This window comes from Lineus longissimus, chromosome 2 (assembly GCF_910592395.1).
Source record: "Lineus longissimus chromosome 2, tnLinLong1.2, whole genome shotgun sequence".
NCBI lineage: Eukaryota > Metazoa > Nemertea > Pilidiophora > Heteronemertea > Lineidae > Lineus > Lineus longissimus.
Genome location: NC_088309.1, coordinates 13,745,298 through 13,768,730, shown reverse-complemented (window position 1 = coordinate 13,768,730; position 23,433 = coordinate 13,745,298). Strand labels below are relative to the sequence as shown.

At 39.3% G+C, this 23,433-nt stretch overlaps 1 protein-coding gene across 2 annotated transcripts in view; it reads right to left on the bottom strand.

The window, feature by feature from the left end:
* The window catches only part of LOC135482658 (eukaryotic translation initiation factor 4E transporter-like), a 270,349-nt gene that overhangs the window by 99,023 nt on the left and 147,893 nt on the right, over positions 1 to 23,433 (bottom strand). For both annotated transcript variants that reach the window (XM_064762908.1, XM_064762909.1), the window contains exons 12-13: positions 20,928 to 21,262; positions 10,107 to 10,536 (exon numbers count right to left, since the gene is read on the bottom strand). In XM_064762908.1, the coding sequence (XP_064618978.1) occupies positions 10,107 to 10,536; positions 20,928 to 21,262 (765 nt within the window). The remainder of the gene's footprint in view (positions 1 to 10,106; positions 10,537 to 20,927; positions 21,263 to 23,433) is intronic.

The window sequence follows — 23,433 nt, the reverse complement described above, 5'->3', positions numbered from 1 at the left end:
TTTAATGGTGTACTTATTATATTTATGGCCACTAAATTTTATTTTGATGGCTTTATACCCGATTTTAGACCTGGTGGGCGCTGGTGGATGCAGTTTAGGATGATCAGATACTACAACGATCTTGATTGGTTGGCTGAGACTCGGAAACAAAAGCCTAACTACGATTTAGCTGTGTGATTCGGTACATTCCGCCACAATCCTTCGGAATGCATACCATAATACTAACAACCTCAAACCTCTGTGCCAAATTTCTGTAGCTCCTGATGGATAGATGCGATGTATTTGATTACTGGAGTCATGTTGACTGGGAATTCCAGTTTGTGTTTTTGTTTGTTCTGCTATCAGCTGAATTCGGAATTCGCATACTACAACACATGTAATATACGCTCCGCTCTGATGGTTGGCGAGAGCGAATTAGACCAGTTATTGATAGATTTTTGCCTGCGATTTTCATTCAGTCTAAATTTTCGCCTGATCATAATGGTATCGCCGAAGCAGGCAGCAATTGATTTGGAAGCGAATGACTGTGGCGATAGTCGATCAGGCTAATTTTCACCCTGATTCGCACAGCAAATATTCGAGTGCAGACTTTGGACGTGACCCCTAAAATAAGTTATGTATGAAGTTCACAAAATACCGCTCCAGGAGTGCATTTTAAGGCTGTTTTATACTGTATATGTTAATTGTTGATGGCATTTCATTATGCAGGTGTACTGTCCCTTTAATGACAAACCAGTTCCGATCGTTCTCATAATAGCATTCTTAGATGAGACTTCCTTAATCTTAATTGTTTCGACCAGAATACAGGGATAATATCACTTTTGTAAGTTCTATTCGAAGTTCACCAGGAGTTCAGCTCCACGAGTGCGTTTGAAGAGAGTATGATACTGTACATGTAACTGACTGACAGAATTTCATTGGGCAGGTGTACTGTCACTTTAATGAGAAACCAGTTCCTGTCTCTCTTAGACTAGCATTGAGCATTCTTAGACAAGACTTTTTAATTACACCATGAATGTAAAAACTCACTCCATTGAGCACAACCAGTCAATGCTCCAGGTTGTGCATAGCCCAGGTCTTCGGCATGTGTAGGTTGGGGTGGTGGGGGGGGGGGGGGCTAGTAGGCCTTTACAGAGTAGGTCGGTATTGGTGAGCCATTATCAAAATTCTCCGACCTTTTAACCAAAAAAGAATTATCCTGAATGCATCAAGTCCTAACTATACAATTGTGATTGCCTTATCATCGACTACGTGCCCTGCATATACATCTTAAAACATGTGGTAAATGTGTCCACCCTATGGCAATCGTGGAAGTTTACTGGTTTTATAAAGAAAGGACCAACAGCATTTTTGCAGTTGTCAGGCTTGTTAAATAAAACATTATCTGTTCAATTTATAGTGTTGATCACAATATGAACAGAAGTGATTTAAGATTCAAGAGGCACAATATTCAAGGCCCTTTTCTAACTTTATTCAGGCCTCGTCATGCTTCTTGGTTCAATCCCCCGTAATTGAGATGGCTCTCCGCAGCCGCAGGGAGTGGAGACATTGATTTGCCTTTCTGCGAAGCGCTACTACAGTTAAAGGGAATGGCCCGCCAAAAAATGGGGAGTTTTGGACGGCCCGGTCAAAACCTTAGGCGGGAATAAGGTTTCATTGATAAATATAAGGAGTTTCAAGGCCCCCAAATCACTTGTAAGGTTCAATAGATACTGGCCTTTCATTGGTTTACCGTCTGCGTATCATTTACATACTCTCATTTTGAAAAATATGACAATATTGACGATCACGTTATTGATTTTTGCAACATTTTCGGTAACGCGCCCCTTGCGGATCTGTAAGGTACCATTCGGATGCTTGAAAACTGCCTCGTCTCGTCGATTCGCTCGCGGATAAACGCATCAGGTTGACTGCAGCAACTTTTAATTGTTGGAGACAGAGAAGGAAGGAATATGATTATCAGTTTGATGAAAACTTTGCAAAGTTTCTTCTTGGGACTCGAAATCCATACTACTATTCTCTCCATTTTCCATTTTCTCCTCTCTCCAACTCACTACTATCGCTATTGACTGCGTAACATACACTAACATTCTTTCGTTATCATTGCTAACTTCATTTACTAGAACACTGGCCTCTTTGTAGCCGATTATGTAACCCATAGTGGAAACACCTGACAGCGCCGCCCGGCATGATCCACGTGCTACTGGCATATTTATAACTCGTAGTAAATAAGGTTGTAAAAATATGTAAATGAGATGCCGTATATGGAAACCATGACGTCACTACGCAGTTCTTATTTCTGCTACGGGTGGCGCTGTTGCTTGTTTTTGGAGGCGCTATTCAACCTCTTTAAAGTGCATACGTATCAAATATAAACAATGTTTCTCATGTCCATGGATTCAATTCAAATGGTTTAAATTTGACTTAATATGGCCGCCAAAAGAGATAAACGCGCGAATGAAGCATCTCGACTATTCTGAGCTCCGAGAGGGAACCACATGAATATTCACACTGTTTTTTAACCCCTTGCGTACCTAGTAGGGACGATATATCGTCCCTATAATTTGTCTCCCGTATACCTAGTAGGGACGATATATCATCCCTCTACCAACGTTTTAGTATAGAACTCCCGGTACACGTTAGACACTGTTGCACGGTGTATTGATGTCCCTGGTGTCTGTAGCAGACTATATTTAGGTTCATTCATCGTTCTAAGATGGCGCTGTGGTTAGATTGGCATGTGTTTGCCGTTACAACACACGAGGCGATAAGCATATAAATTGGCGGTATTACTGCCACAGATACCGCATTGTATTGTGAATAACATGGCGAAACGTGGGCGTGTTGACTTGGCTACGGCGGTTTCTATGATACTGGAGGACTCGCAAGAGTTTGTGAGTAGTGAACATGGGGAATGAATACTTCACCTGAAAAAATTTACATTTTTTGAAAAACCAATCACATTCCGATCACTGATCAATCAATAATCGATAGATAATCAATAGCCAATAGGCTATTGATTACTGATGAATCAGTGAACAGTATACTGTAGGTCAATCATCAAATAAAGCCAATGATGATTTGTAATGATCCTAATTCATTGAAAAAACACTGTTGAAAAACGTCGAAAATATCATGTTTGATCAATCAATATCGGTAATCAATCGATATCAGTGATAGACAATAGCCAAAGGTTAGCAACGAGTTCTGCATATCATTTATAGGTTGTAAGTTCATTAATTACAGTTTTATACTTGTTCAAATCAGAAAATCAATAAATTTAGCATAATCAATCAAAAAGTATTGATCATGATTGATTATTGATCACCTCTTACCCAATCGATACTAGGAAACAACACCAATCAATAGCCAAGGTAATCAGTTTACAAAAATGTATGGTTTTATTAGTCTATGATGAATAATAAAGGAGCTACAATTTTTTTAAGTATTCATTTGCTATTAGGCATAAAACTGGTAAAATATCTCGGTACAGGGCATGCCACTTGCCTCGGTAGCGAAGGGGTTAATCAAACTTCAGGGGATTTCCCCACTGACATATGTGTTTTGATTTTTGAGACATCTATATAATAATACTGGAAGGGGGACGAATAAAGTCACACTTAGAGGCGTTGGATCGCCTTGAAATTTTGCATGAATGGTGGTGACACCCTACCCTGATGCAACGTCTTGGTTTTGTTCAAACATTTACTTCAGCGGAGCAGTAATAAGGGATTTTTAATCGGACACTGTCAATTCTCCTTACCACTCACAGAAGCCAAGCCATTGCTGTTAAGTTAAGCAGGGGCTTGATCAATTACCTGCACTCCCTGTGGGGTGAATAACATTACCTTTTGAACAGCTGGCTGTAGGGGGATGATTGGAACAGCCGGTATACCTGCCGACCTGCTGAACCAAGGTTAATGTTATTTTCAATCCACGATTGCAGGTCACCTGATTTTCGAGATTTCGTGGAAAAAGAAATTGTAAACAAGCATGTGTGCAGTTCAAATGTAAACAAAAATGTATTTTGGTACTTTTGGCTGCTGGACTTCGGTTTTCCCGCAGTTAGGAGCTGGGGTCAAATTGGTGGTCTATAGTTTATGGGTGCTGTTTTAGTCAGAGCTAGCCCTTGATTATGAAGGGATTTTCAAATTAAGATGAGCATGGTCTTTTTATGTGCTTTCAATACTTGATGTATCTGAAGAGGCGCGCTGAACCTGACATGGCTTTATCAAAGAGCTGCTCACGGTGCTGAACTTCTAGCTTGCCTGTCGACTAAGTGCCTTGCCCGAGACATTGCTACATGTAGGAGGAGCACGTATTTCATAGTTATAGTAGTGATAGTACAGTTGGTTCGAGCCATTTGGAAGCCGACATGTGAAGGCCTATCTGAGTTCTCCTTCTTCCCCATATAAAAAGGGGCATATTGCTGACTAAGGAACGAGGCATATTGACATTGCCTCATCATCTCTATCGGACCAATTGCTGTCCCTACGGCGCATGCGTGATACACACTTTCTAACCTCCATTATTTACAAAACACAGGAGAGGTAGGTACTAACTGTAGCAGCACCTGTTAGCGGATCGACTAACAATATCTTATGCTGATTTTAAAGGTGGAAGTGCTCGTCTGGTTTTTCTTACAAACGGCGAAGACACGGGTGTCGAAAAACCCGGGGATTTTGGATAGGTGGAACTAAGACTATTAATACACAACAGTACAACCTCTCTATTGCGGACACCCATGGGACTGGGCCCAGGTGTCCTGAATAGAGAGGTGTCTTTAATAGAGAGGTTATGCCAAATCGTCCGATAGGTGCAGTTGAAGTTCCCATCTTGCAGGTCTTGGTTTTTTCTGAGTCGACATCTAGCGTAGAAACTTCGAACTTGTTAACTGATCGGTCTTTGCTTGTGATGTTGTGTTGAATGACCTGAGCTACTTTGGAACTCAGAGAATGAATAATCTCCAGAGTAAAAGGTGCCCCTTTTATTGCAAAATCTCCTTGACATGTCATAATGTGTGAAAAAACACCACAATTTCTGTCCATCATCCACCTTTGATTAATGATAATTTTTTTCTAATTTCTCTACTCACGCATGTTCACCGCAACACTGACAGAACCGTGTGGATTTATGAGTGTCCATTGACACAATGTGTGATTAGTTGAAGAGATGAGTAAACAATAATTAGGATACAAAAACACAATGCCATTGGGTAATTATGTTGATTACCGTCTTTTCATCGATGTAAGACCGGTTCATTAGGATTAATGCATACGCCTACCGCGAGCACAGGGCACAATACCATTTCACTCATTGGTCGAAAGTTGAATGAAGTAGGTGTAATACTAGTAGAATGACAGAATGGCCTAACGAGACACATAGGATATGCAAAGCGCTCGCGTTTATTGTGGTTTGCGGTCTGAGTTTGCGGTTTCAGTGCGGTTTTGCGGTTTGGGTCTGTTTGATAGATCAACGTTAACCTTTTCTCACATAAAACGCGTTTGAGTGGGCATCACAGGCCTTTTGGGGGCTCTACCAGCATCGCTTCAAGACAGCGATGCTTCATGCATTCAAGTTTATTCAGATTGGCTTTCATCCAATCTTTATTCATCTTTTTTTACCTTTTTTCATTGTTTTTATTTTTTATTTCTCATTTCTGTTTTTTTTTATTCATTATTTTGGATTTTTATTCTGGTCCGGTTGTCGATTTTCTCTGTTGACCCGATTGCTTACTGCCCTGCTATCTCAGGCTCAAACTCATCAGGCAGATTGAGGAATTCTACCCCCTGTTCGTCGTCATCGTCGTCATCTGGAACTGGGTGTGGACCTGCGTCTATGTTCTGTGGGCGTAACGCTTTCTCAAATCCATGCTCGACGACCTCTGGGCTGATCGCTTCCAAGGCACGGCTGACGACGTTGACAACATCTCCGAGTCAAATTCGATCACACTGGCCTGCTTCGTTGGTGTTTTCGGTCTTCCATGACTTCCATGCTTGTCTGGCGTGACAATTAAAGGATCTCATGACAGCCACATCCAGGGGTTGTGCCAAAGATGTGCATCCGGCCGGTACAAAGTTGAGTCTGCCCCCTTCTGCAGTGAGACGATTCCTGAAGTTCTCCGTTCGATGTACTCTGAACTGATCTACCAAAAGTATGAAATGTTCAGCATGGGCCTCATGGACGTATGGGATGAAGATTTCGTCAAGCCAATGGTGACTCGTCTCCCGTCTGACCCATCCCGTGGCGGACGATGTGACCACAACGTTTTCGGGCAACTCGGCCTCTTCCAGAGCTCGAAGCACGCGAACAAATCCTCTTCTCGGAAAGGTGATGTGGGCTCGCATCGTATCGCCATTTGCCGCCACGCAAAGTGTAACAGAACATCCCAGCTTTGCATTCTTCCTGGAGGTTCGTACATCAACAGCTTTGGCACATTTCTCATTGAGGGTGTACATTAGGGGGAGGTCAAAAAGGAAGAAAGTCTGGTCCATGTTGAAGAACAGGCGCATTCGTATACCAACATTTTCGATGGTGTTGGTTATCTCATCGCGAAAGTTTCGAACCAGGACAACAGCGTTTTCTGGAATGGTGGTAGTGTTCTTCATGACCTTTCGCAGGCTGATGTCCTTCCTCTTCATAAAAAGTTCCACCCAGCCGCTGGATGCATGGAAATCATGCATTAGTGGTTCTGCCTCTGTGGCGAGTTGTCGGCGCTCTTCTGGGAGGGCTTCCCACCAGGTCTGGAATAGTTGCACGGCCTTCTCCAAGACATCCTGGATCACAACAGGTAGACGTCTTCGCCGAACATCCCGGAACCAAATTTCTAGTTGGTCATCGACCTCAGGCCAGTAACCAATCACCCTCTGCTTCACCTTTCGGTCTTTGCCCCGGTTCTGCTCCTCCTCCAATTCCAGGTCATGACGGTTCCACCTGCGAAATGTCTCAAAAGGGATGTTGTGGTGGTTGGCAAATTCTGTCATCGTTCGCACAGTGCCATTTCCAATGGCAACCTCAAAGTATCGCAGGTATCGCAGCTTCTCCGACACGGAATAACTACGCTTTCTTTTAGGCAGTGGCTCATCCATATTTCTACAAGTTGTAGGCAAGGCAAGAAGAGGTTTCCGACAGTACCCAAACTTTATATACGCCTGAAACCTCACTGATTACTCAATAGTTTTTGCCCTTTTAGGCCTACATGTTGTCCCAACTAAAATGCTAAGGTAATTCTCCCGGATTCCAAACTATGGACCAGACATTGTTGTTCGAAGTTCCTTTCAATCATCCATTACACTTAGCAAACAAGCCTTGATATGCCTTTTTTACGCTTTTTAAGGTACTCAAATTTTGAAATAAAACATCCTGTAAAAACCGGTGGAGTATTTTGTGGGACACCCCGTATTATTCTGCCGCGGCACTCGTCCGTACAAATGACGCAACCCTATTAGGTCAGCAGCCCCTCTAAAACCTAGGCCTGCCTTCCAAGTTGACAGTCTACTGCTATTGGTTGTTACCATGCGTGTATTGTGATCCTCTACTACGTACCATCATAAGGTGGGTTTGGCCTGAATATTAGGAACCGGTGGTTTATCGATTAAAAGACAGTAATTACGCAAATATCTCATCTGTTAGGCCTACTCGACTCTCCAAGCGCACCCAGGAAACCATTGTTTTTGCCTACTGTCAATAATTGGGAGAGAATTGGACCAAAAATTGACCATTGTCCTGTTCGCAATTCGGAGTAGAGAGGTGTCTGCCGTACAGAGGTTTCTGTTATTAGAAATGACTTAGAAAAAATTGGGACTGGCCGGACGCGTCCATAATGTAGAGGTGTCCGCTAAGGGAGGTTCTACTGTAGTTAGTATCTCAACATTGAAAAGTTTCAAAAATAAAGCATCAAAAGAATATTTAATGAATAATTTTTTAATTTTTAATTGGTTATATAATCCCAAGCCTGTTCTGTTTTCTTATATCGATAAATATTTTTCATTGAGTAACCCTAATGTCTTGGTATGGACATTCCACTTTCAGAGCAATGTGTGGGGATGCTTGCATCCCTCAATATTGTATAAATAACCTGCCGATAATGCAAGCTATTAAATGTATAGACTTTGGAGATACCAGTTTTTTAAAATTGTAACTAATTTCATGTTTGGATCACTTATTTGGCTTGTTTATCTTGAAACATTTCAATGTTTAGGTATAAGAGGTGAGACATTGATCATTAGACCAGGTATAATACCCTGATTAGGCCTACCGTTACCAAACGCGATGTCCCCAATTTGAAGTAATGAGTTTTTGACATGTCCTCATATCATGACCAACATGACCAAGGAGTTCCTTCAGCATTATATTGAATGTACATATATATTTATTACACCTTAACCTGAACCCGAAAAATGTGCTCATTTCCATGCGATCGATGTATTCAATGAGTGGTCTAGTTGTATGGAAAACTAATCGACACCAGTTTTCGTTTAGAATGTCGTATGGAGCTTATCCTAATTGGCATGTACAGTATCTTGGCCCAGACAGTTGAGTTACCACCCCGAATGATAACTTTCAGAGGTGTGAAACTTACATTACAAAGGGGGCAAATTGACCCTAATAGACTCATGACATATTCTTTTGCTATGATAATTACTAGCAGGCCTACTATTTTAAATCTCCTTAGCGTGGACAAAAACTGTAAGTCAGAAGGACCCGGGAGAAGGACCAGTCAAGTATGATCTCCAATGCAAAATAGGACTACCGACTCGATCTAGAGAAATTTGAAAAGTTATATTATTTGCTCCAAAACTTAACTGTGTTTTTGGCTTAACTTTAGCCTAACATTGCCGCACTTGTACGAAACTTATCAAGAGGAAAATAATGACATAAGTACTAGCATCCTTGATCTTTGACTTGTTTTTTAATATTTCCGATAAAATAAAGAGGATACTAACAGAGAGTTTTAAATCTTCCGAATCAGGCCAACTCATTGAAGTCAAGAGCATGTGCATGCATATTGAGGTGGATCAAACCACACATTGCTCATGCATAATGGGCCTCTTTGCCTATTCTCAGACAAGAAATCTTCATGGACTAATGGTTACGCTATTGGCCTGTCACCTAATTTTGCCCAGGTCGATTCCCATAATTTTTTTGCGATTTTATTTCTTTTTATTTATCTTTGAAAAGACTTTCACTTGAAAATAACTAACAATATTATTCATCTTTTTTGTCCAGAAGTGATATTTGTAAGATTTTCTTCCCATGAATTATTAGTTTTGTCACACACACGTGTAATGTATGGTGATAAAAACACCTTAAAACACAGATAAGTCGAATTTTGGCATGCCGACTGCAATTCCCGGGCTGCAGCATAAAGCTATTCTCTTGTGCAGCCTTCTGTCAATCAATGTTATTGGTATGAATTTACTCAAAACACTTAAATACAAGTATAGTTCCGTACTCCTTGTATATGAATATACACACACATGTGGATAGAGCCTTTATAATTAAATAATGTCATATTATAATGTACACTACATATTTATAATATTTATCTTACCAATTTATTACCAAGATTTTCCTTAATGAAAAAATTAGTAACATAGAAACTACCAAGTTTTTGTTAAGAAAATTATTATCAACTACATTCTTCCTAATTTCTTACCAATTAATTTCTTAACAATAATGATCTTTGTAAGATCTTGTAAGATTATAATTAGTAATTTTTTTCTGATCATTTCTTACTAAGAAAAAAATTACTAAGGTTTTCTTATCAGATTCTGGTAATTTAAATCTTAGCAATATTTATCTTAGTAATTAATTGGTAGTATATAACTGATTTAATGAGTAATTTAATTACAACTTGATTAGTAAGATTCAGGTCCTGGGTACCTTCCTTTTACATTTTAGGGTTAGAAAATTACCTTCACTCGTATCGTATCCGTTCAAAATGTTAAAAGAAAACATATCAATCTACAATTTTGTAACAAAACAAAATTACTAGCTATTTTTCAATAGTCAAATCTTTACTGATCTCACTGACACATAGGGTCATTTATGTTACACCAAACACTATCATGCAACATGTAATAACATTTTATGATGATACTCACTAATAGGGGAAGGAGCACGGGAAGTGGATGCCTGCTGCAGCTGCAAAGCCTGCTGGAGAATGTTAGGAGAAGCAATCCTTGGGGTTGTGGGCTGTGGCTGAGGGTTTGGAAGCAGCTGCATCAAAGGTGGCGAGGCAGGTTTCGTCACAATAGTAGGGGTACGATTCATCATCTTTTCCTTCTGCTGTTGCAGTTGTTGTTGTTGTTGATGCTGCATCAACTTAACCTGCAATTGTTGCTGTAAGGCCTGCTGTATTTTTTGTTCTTGAAGCCTCTGCTGCTGATGTTGTTCTTGGAACTTCTGATGTTGCTGCTGTTCTTGAAACTTTTGCTGCTGTTGCTCTTGTACTTTCTGCTGTTGTTGTTGTTCCTGCAACTGTTTTTGATGGATCTGTTGTTGCTGATGTTGTTGTTGAGACAGCAACAGTTCCTAACAAAAAAATACAAATGATGGCATTATGACCAAAACTTTATGATTGAACCAAATGACCAAAACTTGACGACTTAACCACAGTGGTTAGAAGATGTAAGCCTCTGAAGACCAAAGAGTACTGCAAATCTTTATCACTATTACCTGAAAACTACAGCAACTTGAGTTTGTCTACATTAACAGGCAGCAGTATACAAAACACAGCAGCCTGGCTTGTGATGCGAGTTTGAACAATTGAGTATATCATTTGAGTATTTCAAGAGCACCACTAGCCGCATGTCAAGCATGGAGGCATAATCTTTTAAAATTTGCCCTCGATATGCCTACATCATACACTAGTAGGAGGCTCTTCCCGACTTATTAACGGTTTCTCTAATCTTTTTCTTGATTTATCCAAGATTTCTCCGACTTTGTGCAAAAGGTCGGATTTCCATAAAACCATAAAATATCAGAAGGCCTTTAATGATCAAAGGCCTCAATTCAATGGGATAAATGAGAAGTAAAGTAACACTTGTAAAGTTGCTTAGAGTGTAATCTTCAAAATAAACTCGTACCTAGGTGGGTTGCTCTACATTTTACCTAGTAATAGAGGGCTATAGCGAGTCGACGAGTCAGCCTCCTGATCCTATTCATGTATTCATGTACAGGAGACTAATGGGTTGTGTTTTTCGATCAATATTAGTTTGGAATATCGTACAATAGGGTATCTTTATGGATTTTTTTGATTAGGTAGGAACTTCTTATGATTCCATTGTTTACTACAGGGCCTTCTGATGAATTTTCACTAAACTGCTGAAATATAAATACCACTTGTAGTACTTCATTTTCAACTTTTTGTATCTCTTTTGCCATACACTATAGGAATACCTGGAAATATTCAGGGAGATGCTGGAACATTTTTTGTAGACCCGTAGGAGCTAAAGGGTTAATAATTCGTAAAATGCCTCCAACTAGTGATATATATCATCTAGGTTCAGCACATCTGAACAATTTTCTTATTTGTGCACCTGTGCACCCTAAATATCAAGTGACGTTAACAATGGACTGCTCTCCTGTCAGTATACTGGGTATTATTGTGACAAACTTTTACACACTAATTACACGAAACTGATACGAGACTGAGTATTATGGGGTTTCCACGTTGCAGTGACTGGGACAAGGGAATACTTACTTACTCCTCAACGTAAGGTATGCAACGTTGGTAGACAACTCTACAATAGCTACAAATAGATAACACCCTTTTAAACTTTGTATTTAAACGTCTAGATGACAATAGTTTTATCTTAGTTTCCAATGCTTGAAGAAGAGTTAGATCAAAAAGAACCCCATGCTACTAACTGAATTTACACAGATGAAGTCGAAAAAAGTGAATTAACATAGGAAACAGTATTTCAGTCTTTCTGTACGTTATGTAGAGGTGTCTTTAATAGGGAGGTTATGCTATTATTGTCCAAAAAGCGTATCAATGTGTATGAACACGGGGTCGTGAAGCCTGCATATTCCATATTATTCCATTTAGTTTGTCCAAAAAGTGGATTCATGTGTATGAACATGGGGGTCATGAAGCTTACATATTACATATTCCATTTAGTTTTAGATATTAAAGGCCATATATCAAGTTTTTTTGCCATTTTCTACTGTAAGACGATTTCAAAAGTGTACCTAACACTTTATACAATACAGAAAACCAAATGCAATTAGCTCCATCCATTTTGAAGATATAGCCAATTATGTGTTTGACAACTTGATTAGCTAATCAGGCTAGCAACTGGCTTGTTAGAGCCAGGCGGCGGGTTCAGCAAAAGTTGTGATGTAGATCAGGTTATCTGTACATGTCATGCAATCATAAAAGCAGGAGGGCCTTAATTAATTATGCACACCTGGAAGTAATGTGTTTCATTCACTATGGTGTATTGTGTGGCTCCGAATTGTGTCAAGGCTAGCACAAAGAACAATCGAATGACGGATGGGACCCATTTTCATGAATTTCCAAAGCCAGTTGAACGAGAGAGGAGGAAGCTGTAGATTCAGAAGTGCAAACGTTTGGAGTGTTGGAAGCCTGGGCCTTTGGCCAAACTTTGCAGTGATCACTTTATCGATACGGATTATCACATGAAGCCGGATATCTGCATCCAACTGAATATTAAATGCCACTTGTTAAAAACAGCTGTTCCAACCATGTCAATTGCATTTAATGCCCGAGGCTGCTGAGGTCGGTTGTTATACATAATGTGTAGGCCCTATTGGGGCCTGTGATACCCCATAGTGTCTTCTTGTGTTCCAGCCATAGCAAGGTGACAGCGAAACAGGTCAGTGTCAGTGACAGCCACTGTCAATGACAGATTATTGTCATCTGACATCTAGGCATATCTAACGTTGCACGGCATTATATCGTCACGTCAAGATGATTGTGCATAATACCGTGACTTTTCAATAGTAGTTCAGCGTCATGACATAACTGGCGATACAACACTGACGAGGCGAAACAATATTGTGCAACATTAGTCTATTCAAAAATCATACATGTTATGCATCTGCAACCGTCTATCAATGTCTTCTTTGCTATATCGGCAGGTCTGCCATGCAAATTGATTAACCACAAATTCTAATCACTTTCGTCCGAATGATCACTCTTATATGATCTAGTGATATCAATGGCTCGAACATGTACGGCTCAACGTTTAAATATCCTTCTGTATCGACCAAAACATCCTCAAATTCACTGCTCTCACTCTCTGAACTGTATGCGGAAGCCATCTTGCTTTGTTCTGACTGACCTGATCTACGTCATCAAAAAATCTCTAGCGGCCACATGTGGAACTAATCTAAAGTTGTGTGTGGTGGGAAATTCAAATAGTTTAAAATTGAAAATTGAAATAACTAAATAATGACTTTATTATTAGATTTTTTTTAATGTCTGGGATCTTGTTTTTTTAACTCTCAACATATTTCATGAGTATCAAGCATGTTTTCAAACCTTGATATATGGCCTTTAACTACTTCAAATAATTTGATGCCATTTATATGCGAACTTGAAATTATTTTATCGATCCAGAAGACAACCAGTAACTGCAGTCTGGACCTTTACATCGATCTGTTGAAGTTCAGCTTGAGACAAACCAGTCATTTAGATGCATGGTCACAAGCTAGGACAACTAAATCATGTATTAAATGTAGTCTGGACCATTGTATCAATTCCTTCGAAGTACAGGCTGTGAAAAACCAGTCCAGTCGATGCGTGGTCACAACCTTGGGGCAAATACGACCTCAACATATAATCCTTTGAAGTGCAAATGGAGACAAACCAGCCCAGCAGACGCATGGTCACAACCAGAAACAGTCAGGGCCTTGACATCAATTGATGTGTACGTTGCTTGCGACAAACTCGTCCAGTGAACATGGACAAACCTAAGCCTGGACAGCCATGCAGTAATTACCATCGGCTTTACATCAACCAATAATTTCAAAGTGCAAGGCAAGGACAGAGTGGAACGGTTTTCTTAGCCCGCATAGATAGCCAGTAAAAGCTTAACAGATAACTGATTTTTTGTAAACCAACTACCACATACAGTCTTTCTTTATTAAATCAAGTATTACAGTGAAAAAGAATGAAATATTAAAATACTTAAATAGTGTAATTCTGATAACTCAGTTGGAAGAAAACGGTCTTTACAAAAATTGATGTTTTTTATAACTCATTGCCATGGTAATGGCCATAACTGCAGTCAAAAGTAATTGCTGCATTGCCGACAATCTTTTTCGTGTTTCTAGCTCGGTCGGCAAATTTCATACCAAATTTCCCACGGCATTCCATTTGGCCCCCCGACTAAATTGACTGGTTCTTCTGATGACCGCGCGGGTGAGCACTTAGGTTGGATGGGAGGTGCAAGCCAAGGTGTTCATTTGGTTCTATGACTATGAGTGTAGCTGAGCTCCTCCCTCTCGGTCATCTGTCATGTGGTCACCAAAAACGTTCAAATGCAGCTGTGGCTAATTCCTGTAAAACAACAGGAGAAAACATTCAAAATTTGATAGCCAAGTTTTATAATACAAGACCAACAACAACTGATCAGGCACTAATGATTATTGATCAAGGTAAAGGTAGGAACTACAAAGGAATTGCTTATGATCAAGGAGGTTCATTGATATAATTGAGAATATAAGAGTGTGATAATCGACGCTTTGTGATATGTACAGTGTGCATGTGTGTATCGCATTGTTTGTCGACATTTCAAGTCTGGAGTAGAACATCAATTGTGCTGTTTATTTACATTGTCAACCTCACCGGATGACTTCAGAACAATGTTTATCACTGTCTTGTTTATTCACATTAGTTCTGCAATGTGAAAATTCTTTTAGAGCCAGACTTTGATATCGTTTTAGATCAGATACTGTCGTCATTTTGACAATTTTAGGTATCACGTTACAGTGACTTAGCAGATGATCGTTTCATCTGCTTGTGCATCAATTAAACTGCTTTGCTGGCTCATAAAAAGCATGATATCTAAATAATTTGTGAGTGAAACTGTAAAATAATTAAACACATTGACTGCTGAATCATCAAGAATGGACAGCAAGAGCTTGGACTATAAAAACAAGCTGTGAAAAGAGGTATAATTTGTTATTGAACCTGCAAAATTACACAACCTTCGTAATGTTGCGTTTGCTGTACAATTCTTCAGAAACACTGAATCGTCGCTTCAATATTTATATAAGTATACTGTGCCATAGTCACACTAAAACGGCCAATTCACACCATTTGACCTCTGTGACCTTGAAAATTAGGTCAAATCAAAAAGCTGTAAGATATATGATGTAGCCTTGCTCTGAGTATCTACCATGAAAATATCATTAAAAAATATAAGCATCTCAATGTCACATCATTTTCGGCTCAAATTAACACATATTAGGATTTTTTTATTTTTTTTATTCGCCCCACACCCACATATGTTTTGGGTAGGGAGTTTCGTCATTCAAGTTATAAAAAAAGTATAACCTAGGCCTACAATGAATGTGTAGGCACAAGTCAGACGTTAAGATGTCCACCAAAAAAATTATTTGAACACGGATCATCATTTAGAGAATTATCACACTTTTTACATTTTCAGTTTTGGCCCTCTAGTGGCCAGGTGGATAATCAGATCAAACCGAAATTTAGTGTCAGAGGTCACCTGACCTAGGGGGTCATACACACACAGTTTCAAGCCTATAGCCCTAGCAGTCAAGAAACATGCTACAGTTACGCCATTTGAGGTCTGTGACCTTGAAAAACATGTCAAATCTAAACCCCGGATATTATGTCATGTATCCTGATTAGAAGTAGCTGTGATGAAAATTTGGATATGATACAGCCATTAGTTCAGGACATATGGCACTTTTTGTGTTTTCAATTTTGGCCCTCTAGTGGCCAAGTCAAGAATCAGATTAGACCGAAATTTGTTGTCAATGGTCATCTGACCTAGGGGGGTCATGTATACACAAATTTTCACACCCATAGCCCCAGCAGTTAAGAAACGTGCCACAGTTACCCTCAGACAGCCAATTTACACCATTTGACCTCTGTGACCCTGAAAAGTAGGTCAAAATCATAAACCCGTATAATGTGTAATGTATCCTTGCTAGGAGTACCTACCATAGAAATTTTATCATTAACAAATCACTAATACGCCAGATATCAAACTTTTTATGATTTCAGTTTTGGCCCCCTGGTGGCCAAGTCAAGAACCAGACCGGACCGAAATTCAGTGTCATAGGTCATCTGACCAAGGGGGTAATGTGCACAAAGTTTTAAGTCCATAGCCCTAGCGGTTAAGAAACGTGCCACAGGATACAACGACGACGACGACGGACGACGGACACCGCAGTATTATATAGACTCCCCTACGGTGAGCCAATAAGCGACATATTCCACTTATTACCTATTTTAGTTTTGGCCTACTGGTGGCCAAATCGAGAATCAGATCGGACCGTGTTACAGATTGGATGACGTAGGGAGTCATGTGTACCATATTTCAAGTTCATAGCATTAGCGGTAAAGAAATGTGCCATAGTTACACTCAAACGGCCAATTAATGCCATTTGACCTCTGTGACCGTGGTATTGGTAATTAGGTCAACTTAAAAACCGTAGGACATTTGACGTATCCTTGCTCGGAGCACCTACCATAAAAATATCATCAAAAACAAGTCACTAGTAAGCGAGAAATTGCACTTTGTACCTTTTTTGATTTTGCCCCATTGTTGCCAAGTCAAGAATCAGATCAGACCGAAATTCTGTGTCAGAGGTTACATTACGTAGGGAGTCATGTGTACCATATTTCAATTACATAGCTTTAGCGGTTAAGAACATTAAAATGGCCAATTTAAGCCATTTGACCTCTATGACCTTGAAAATCAGGTCATATCAAAACCTGTATGTTACTAGGAGAACCTACCATTAAAATTTTATTGAAAATAAGTCACTCATAACAGAGATATTACACTTTTTAGGTTTCCACTTCTGGTCCCCTGTAGGCCCAGTCAAGAATCAGATCGGACCGAAATTCATTGGCAGAGGTCACTTAACCTGGGGGTCACTTAACCTGTGTACAAAGTTTTAAGTTCATAGCTCTAGTGGTTAAGAAACAACGTGCCACTGTTTTTGAAACAGGATACAAACGAAGATTACGGACAACAACGACGGACGACAACAACAGACGATGGACACAGCAGTGTTGCATAGACTCCAGACGGTGAACCAAGAAGGTCGACTTGATTCAAAGGTTGTTTTTACCAAATTGGGTTGAACCCGTCATTAACAGGGCATATAAACTAATTGTGCTGAATCTTTTCTATGAATGCGTGAAGTTTCGTACCATAATTAATTTTTGAAACGGCTTAAAATATAAAATTTGTCACTTACCTAAAATCAATCCAATCCATTTTTGATCAGTGCATGACGTCAGCGGGCAAGCAAACTCGTACAGTGCCAAAAGGCAAGATCTCCAGCCTAATTCTCTCTGCCACAATAAGCTACCATATTCCAAAGTCGCTGTACATTATACATTGCGGTGGAGCGAATCCAGCACACTCAACGGTAATGGTGGCCAATGCTAGCAGGTATGCAATTGTATGTCTGTTCAGGGCAGAAAGTTGAAACCAGGGTCAAACGACACTTTTGCACAAACGCCAGATCCATAGATGGCGCTGCGCGATCAATCAATAGCGCAAATCGGTCGATAGGGCCTAACATATACACGGATATCTAAACAATTCCCAAATCCTGCACTCGCATATACACGGTGATGTCGAAACCAGTTACTAGTTCATCATTGACCATCTCAAATGCGATTGGGGCGCCATCTTCAGGTTGCCAATCAAACCAATAGACTTCTAGGCTTCAAGTAATCAATCACAGACAATGTTTGGTTTGGTTTGCGTCCACAGGGGGGCGTGGGTGTTCAATCAGATTTGCAAGGATTACGTGACAGACCTAGCCATTTTTTTCCAGCAATTTTTCCTTTAGTTCTTTCTATTTTTGTATATATCATTCTGAATCGTTTTGGACATTTTTCTTTGTATTCTATACTAGTTCTTTATCACTAGTATCAGTTTATCAGGATTAATTCAAGAAATTTTCAAGGAAATAATTTTTATTGCGATGGAACTTGCTTCTGCCAATTCTCCAGAAAAAAAATTGAAGACAAAAAATGGCAAAATTGAAGAGACTCAGAAAAATAAACAATTCATTGATAATTATAATCTATTTATCACTGTAAGGTATAGATGAAGACCTTTCTGATGGTGCCCAGCAATCAGTGATAGGGGTAGTAGTTTTTTTTAAATAAATTTCGAAATCCTGATTTTTCCCGAAAATCGGGTAGGATCTGGAAGTTGTTGCGTCAAAATCGCCTAGGTCTGAAAGAGTTAACAAATTGGAATTTACAGTCCTACCAGAAAGTAAATGTCAACAGTTTTTTTATTAAATATCACAGAGATAGAATAAGATAATGGAATGCAGTTTTCAGCTGAGAATGGTATATCTATTTGGTCATGTTTCTGTTGCATTTGGGCCCAGCTAATCCTGTCTCCTCATTATGTAACAGGCAATTTTTAAAATGTACAAAAAGTAACTTTTTTATTTCATTTTATTTTCGTTCTTTTTCATAATGTAGGGGTGAACTATGATGCAACAAAGGTTTTGTTTGCTTTCATTTCTAGAAATTTCCTGCTAAATTCTTTCATTTTGAAGATTAAATTTAGCTCGCTGCAGGTGATTGTTTTTTTCAGACAGCTAGTGACCTTTGATAACACCCCTCATGGTCAGGAATGCAGTCAGTCAGCGCATACATCAAGGATTGGGGGTCTTTATCAAAGGTTATGGAAGAGATTTCAAAAATAACATAAAAGTCCAAAGGAAAAATGTGCATTTGTCACGACTATCGAACACATTGTATGGAATTTCAAGTGCAAAAAAATCATGGTGATAAAGCACAGTTCATTACATGGGCTCTTATAAATTTTTGAAAAGGCAAATAAAATAAAAAAAGTGATTTTTGGACCTTTTAGAAATGCTTGTCATGGGATGGAATTAGGTGCATCCAAATACAACAGATAGTGACCAACTAAATATACCATACTCTGCTGAAAACCTCATTCAAATATCTTATTTTATCTCTGTGATATTTTTTTTTTAAATGGTAGACATTTACTTTCTCGTAGGACTGTACAATGCAGTATCAATTGTTACTGGTGGTCTGTTAGTGTGGTCCTCGCAACCAACCAATTGTTTAAGTTCTATGCCAGACTTTTTTATTCCTTGGTTAGTGGAATTTCCTTCTGAAGAAATAGCTGAGGAAGAAGGAAAAAAAACATTTTTAAAACTAATTTTCAATATTTTTTGATTTTTCAAAGAAACTATGGCTTTTATACAAGACGGTGGAAGGAATAATGAGAAAATTTTATTTTAGAAAATATATTAATTCTCAGAAAAAAAGTTATTGACTGTCGCTTGCATCAACACAGGAATTGGCAATGGCACAATCACTCTTATTCATGACCACATCTTGCACCACATTATTCCTGCCAAAAAAGCCTGGTTTGTCTCAGCACCGATAGAGGCGCTCCTCTCTTACGAAGTTGCATTATGATAATGAGCCGCACCACACGACGGTAATTTAGAAGTTCCCAGAAATTTCACAAGGTCGACTCGCATGCCAGTTCCTCTGCACATGTGCGAAGTTAATCAAACACGCTATGAATAGATTGTACGGTAAAGACTGGGACAGAGTCTAGGCATGTAAACTCTGCGATGGCGGAGGGTGCACAAAAATAAAATTAAAGTGCGCAATTGTGTTCGTCCTAATCGGAGAGCGGACAATAATAATGAATAAAATTATTTTTTTTTAAAAATGGATCTTTTTAGCATTGGCGGATCAGCGAAAATGCCAAATATATATTTATTTTTTCGGTTTTCAGAATATTATTATCGGTGGATCCACAATACAAGGAATAAACTAGAGGCCTGGCGGCCTGAATAGCTAAGTGGGCGGAATTGAATAACAAGGAAGGAGGCGAATGACAAGAGAATTGAACAAGTAGTATATGCATGTACCAGAATGTAGGTTTATGGTAGATAGGGAGATGTGGACAGACTAGATGGAATCAAGCTTAGAGAAATGGGGCCAAATTCACCAATGGCGTTTAGCTTAAAACAGCGTTTAAATACTGAATAGATAGATTCAGGTCCTTCATTTAAATCTTCACAGAATATGAATAGGCCCAGAACCTAATTAGGGAGAAAGTTACACACGTCTATTCAAAGGCATATTGACTCTGAGAATCAAAATATAGGGAAATACCATTTTCCAACTGCTCGTTATGAAAAATTTAGATTAGAACTATGTTTTGAAATGAACGTACACACTCAATACATTCGCAAAACAGCAATCACATTATCAGCCTCGGCTGCAATTCCTTAGGCCAATGCTTTATTTGTAGCGCGTTCAATACATTACAGAGACAGGTAGGATCGAGGCCATTTTGCCAGTTTTGAGCAGACGACAATTTTCAGCTGAAAATCCAGCAATTACTAATTACGGTGTGTTTAGTCTTTCTGCTGTAAAAATCTATAATCCTATCAAAACATGAGTTCAAAATATTGGTATCCTGGCACATTTCCTGGCCCAGCTGCAAAAAATCCTGATAAAAATGTAACTATTTTGCTGGCACTACTTTCGGACAGCTCTAGGACAAACTATAAGCTGCACTGCAAAGCCAGCGTAGCTAAAAAAAGTCTGGCTTTACAACACACCCAGTTCCTGCATATCAAAAGCTGGGAGATTTGCGATGGCCCTACCATCGCCATTGCTCGAGTTTGGATTTGTAATTGCTAACCTCAAGTGTCAAACATACCTGGAAAATATTGAGTTGCTGCTGCTGATTCTGGGTAGGGGTTGGAGTATCACCATTTTTGTCTGGAGGAAGAATTGTTGTCGGAGGGTGCTGGAGTGGAGGTCCCGTTCTCATCGGAGGAGGCGATTCTTTCACTCCGTCAGGAAGGTTGCCCGTAGCCACCATCATTCCTACCAGTTTATTAAATGCAGACATATCATTGTCAAGGTCTGGTTTCTGCATGACTTGAGGTGGTGGTGGTGGTGCCTGTGGTTTCGGGCTGGCAACATGGCCCGAATCTTGGAGATTGGCCTCCAATTCTGCCAATGTCTTGACCTTAAGGGGCGCACAATAACCTGTAATAACACCGATGATGAATACCGTTATGAATAAAATGGTCAGAGGTCATGTGCTCACCTGTGGTCAATAACAGGAATATGTTTGTCGTCATGGTTACACAGAATTTTATCTGAAAAACCTTGAAAATTCAGTTGAAGCCAAAATTCATCAACAATCGTGCTAACTTGGTCCGATTAATATGTTAACCCTGATCTGATTAAAAAATGACATACATTCAAAAATCATGCAGTAAATGTTTTTTGCCCAATACGATTTTACGACCTTGACCTATTTACACCAGAGGGTAAGTTACACTGACCTCAATTTATTTCAAAATGTAGAGATGTCAATAAGTGTGCACAAATCGGAATTGAAGAGTCAAGGACAGAAAATGACAAAACTAGCAGCTATTGGAGTTTGACTTCTATGACCTTCGAAATTAGGTCAAGGTCCAACTCTATGGTATGATTTGCAGATATTACAACATCAGGTCGAAATTCGGTGTACGAGGTTACAAGATGTAGGGAGTCATGTGTACCAAATGTCAAGTTCATAGCTTTAGCAGTTAACCTTTTCATTCCCAGGGGTATACCATGCCCCCTGCCCAGGTGCATTTCTTACAAAAGACAGCCGAGACAAGACCACTAATGAATATTCATAGGTTGGAGGGTCGAGGCCTATCAATTAGACGAGTGCATGTTTTTTACTCTCAAGTACATATTTGGAGAGGTATTGAAAAAATATTTGCTGTGGCAAGTCTGCAGATATAAATAAATTGTTTGGTAAAAAAAATAATTTTGAATTTCGACAACCTCGCCATAGGGGGGTGGTTCAAATTTGGAGTGAAAATGGCCGATATGGGTAAAAATGTCCACTTGTGTCAAACTTGTCAATTTTAAAAAAAATTTCCGTGGTCAATCACCAATTTAAATCGCACCAGTTACTCGCAAGACTAACCCGTATATCATATCCGAATTTCAGTTTCACTACTTGACGCATTCTTTGATGCGTCGCGGTCAAACATTGACAATTTAACTGCTAAAAGGCTTAAAAAATCAATTGTGGTCTTGTCTCCATTTACACTACATTTTGGGTCAATTTAGTGAAAAATTTGAATGTGCTCAAATCACTCTAATTCATTTAGAATATTGTATTGCTGAAGATTTAAGGTCAAAACAAGCTAAAATAATGAGAAAAAAACTTAATTTGACCCAAATATGACTCAACCTACCCCCGGTCTAAGTTCGGTTTCATTTTTACAAGTCTTGTTGTGTTGCCATTCATTTTGTAATTTCTTTGAAACTACTTAGGCCTTGATTCTGAAAGTTGTGCCCTAAGCAGCAAAGATATTCCTAAATCACATCCTAAAGTTTCAGCTCCATAGCTTGCTTATTCTGGCCAGGGCTGGTCTTATGATTTTGCAGCAAAATCATGACTTTTTGTCGATTTTGTCCTCTTTCGTCGCTTTTGGCACAGTGTACCACTCTTTGAAATGTCTCTCATTTCTCCAAAAATGTCCAGATATGACTTTCCTTTGTTGGAGAGTTGTGGGATGTCATGTACATTAGTTTGAAAAAATTCTCAAAATGTTAACCCCTGAAATGTACCTTCATTGAGACAAGACCACTAATGAATATTCATAGGTTGGAGGGTCGAGGCCTATCAATTAGACGAGTGCATGTTTTTTGTACCTTTTTGTACCTTTGTTAAATGTACCTTTAAAAATGCCTTAAATTCTTACGATTTGGGCGGTGGAATTGAAGAATGCGATAACTCTATACGTATAGAGAATAAGGAACCAAATGACCACTCATCTTGCTGCTTTTCAAAAATTCCATTACATGAAAGGTACTGCAAATTATCTCATTGTGAAGGTCTTCAGAGGTCAAAAAGGTCATCAGAATGAGGAGCAGGTCTCATGTGTGAGTGGTTTAAGTCATTGATTGAAGCAATGAGGAACCGGCGTTAAGATAAATGCCAGTACCTTCTGACGCCATGATGTCATTTTCTGGTCTGTTGACGTCGCATGAGGTCAATCACGGGAAACCATTGCGTACATTTTTGCACAGGATTTCAACAACAGAAAACGTGCCCAATAACTGGCATCGCGCATATTTTCCGCGAAATTATCTTAAAGGGCCATATGGTACTGGTGACTGGTGGACAATCTGGAGGTTGTTCTATAAAC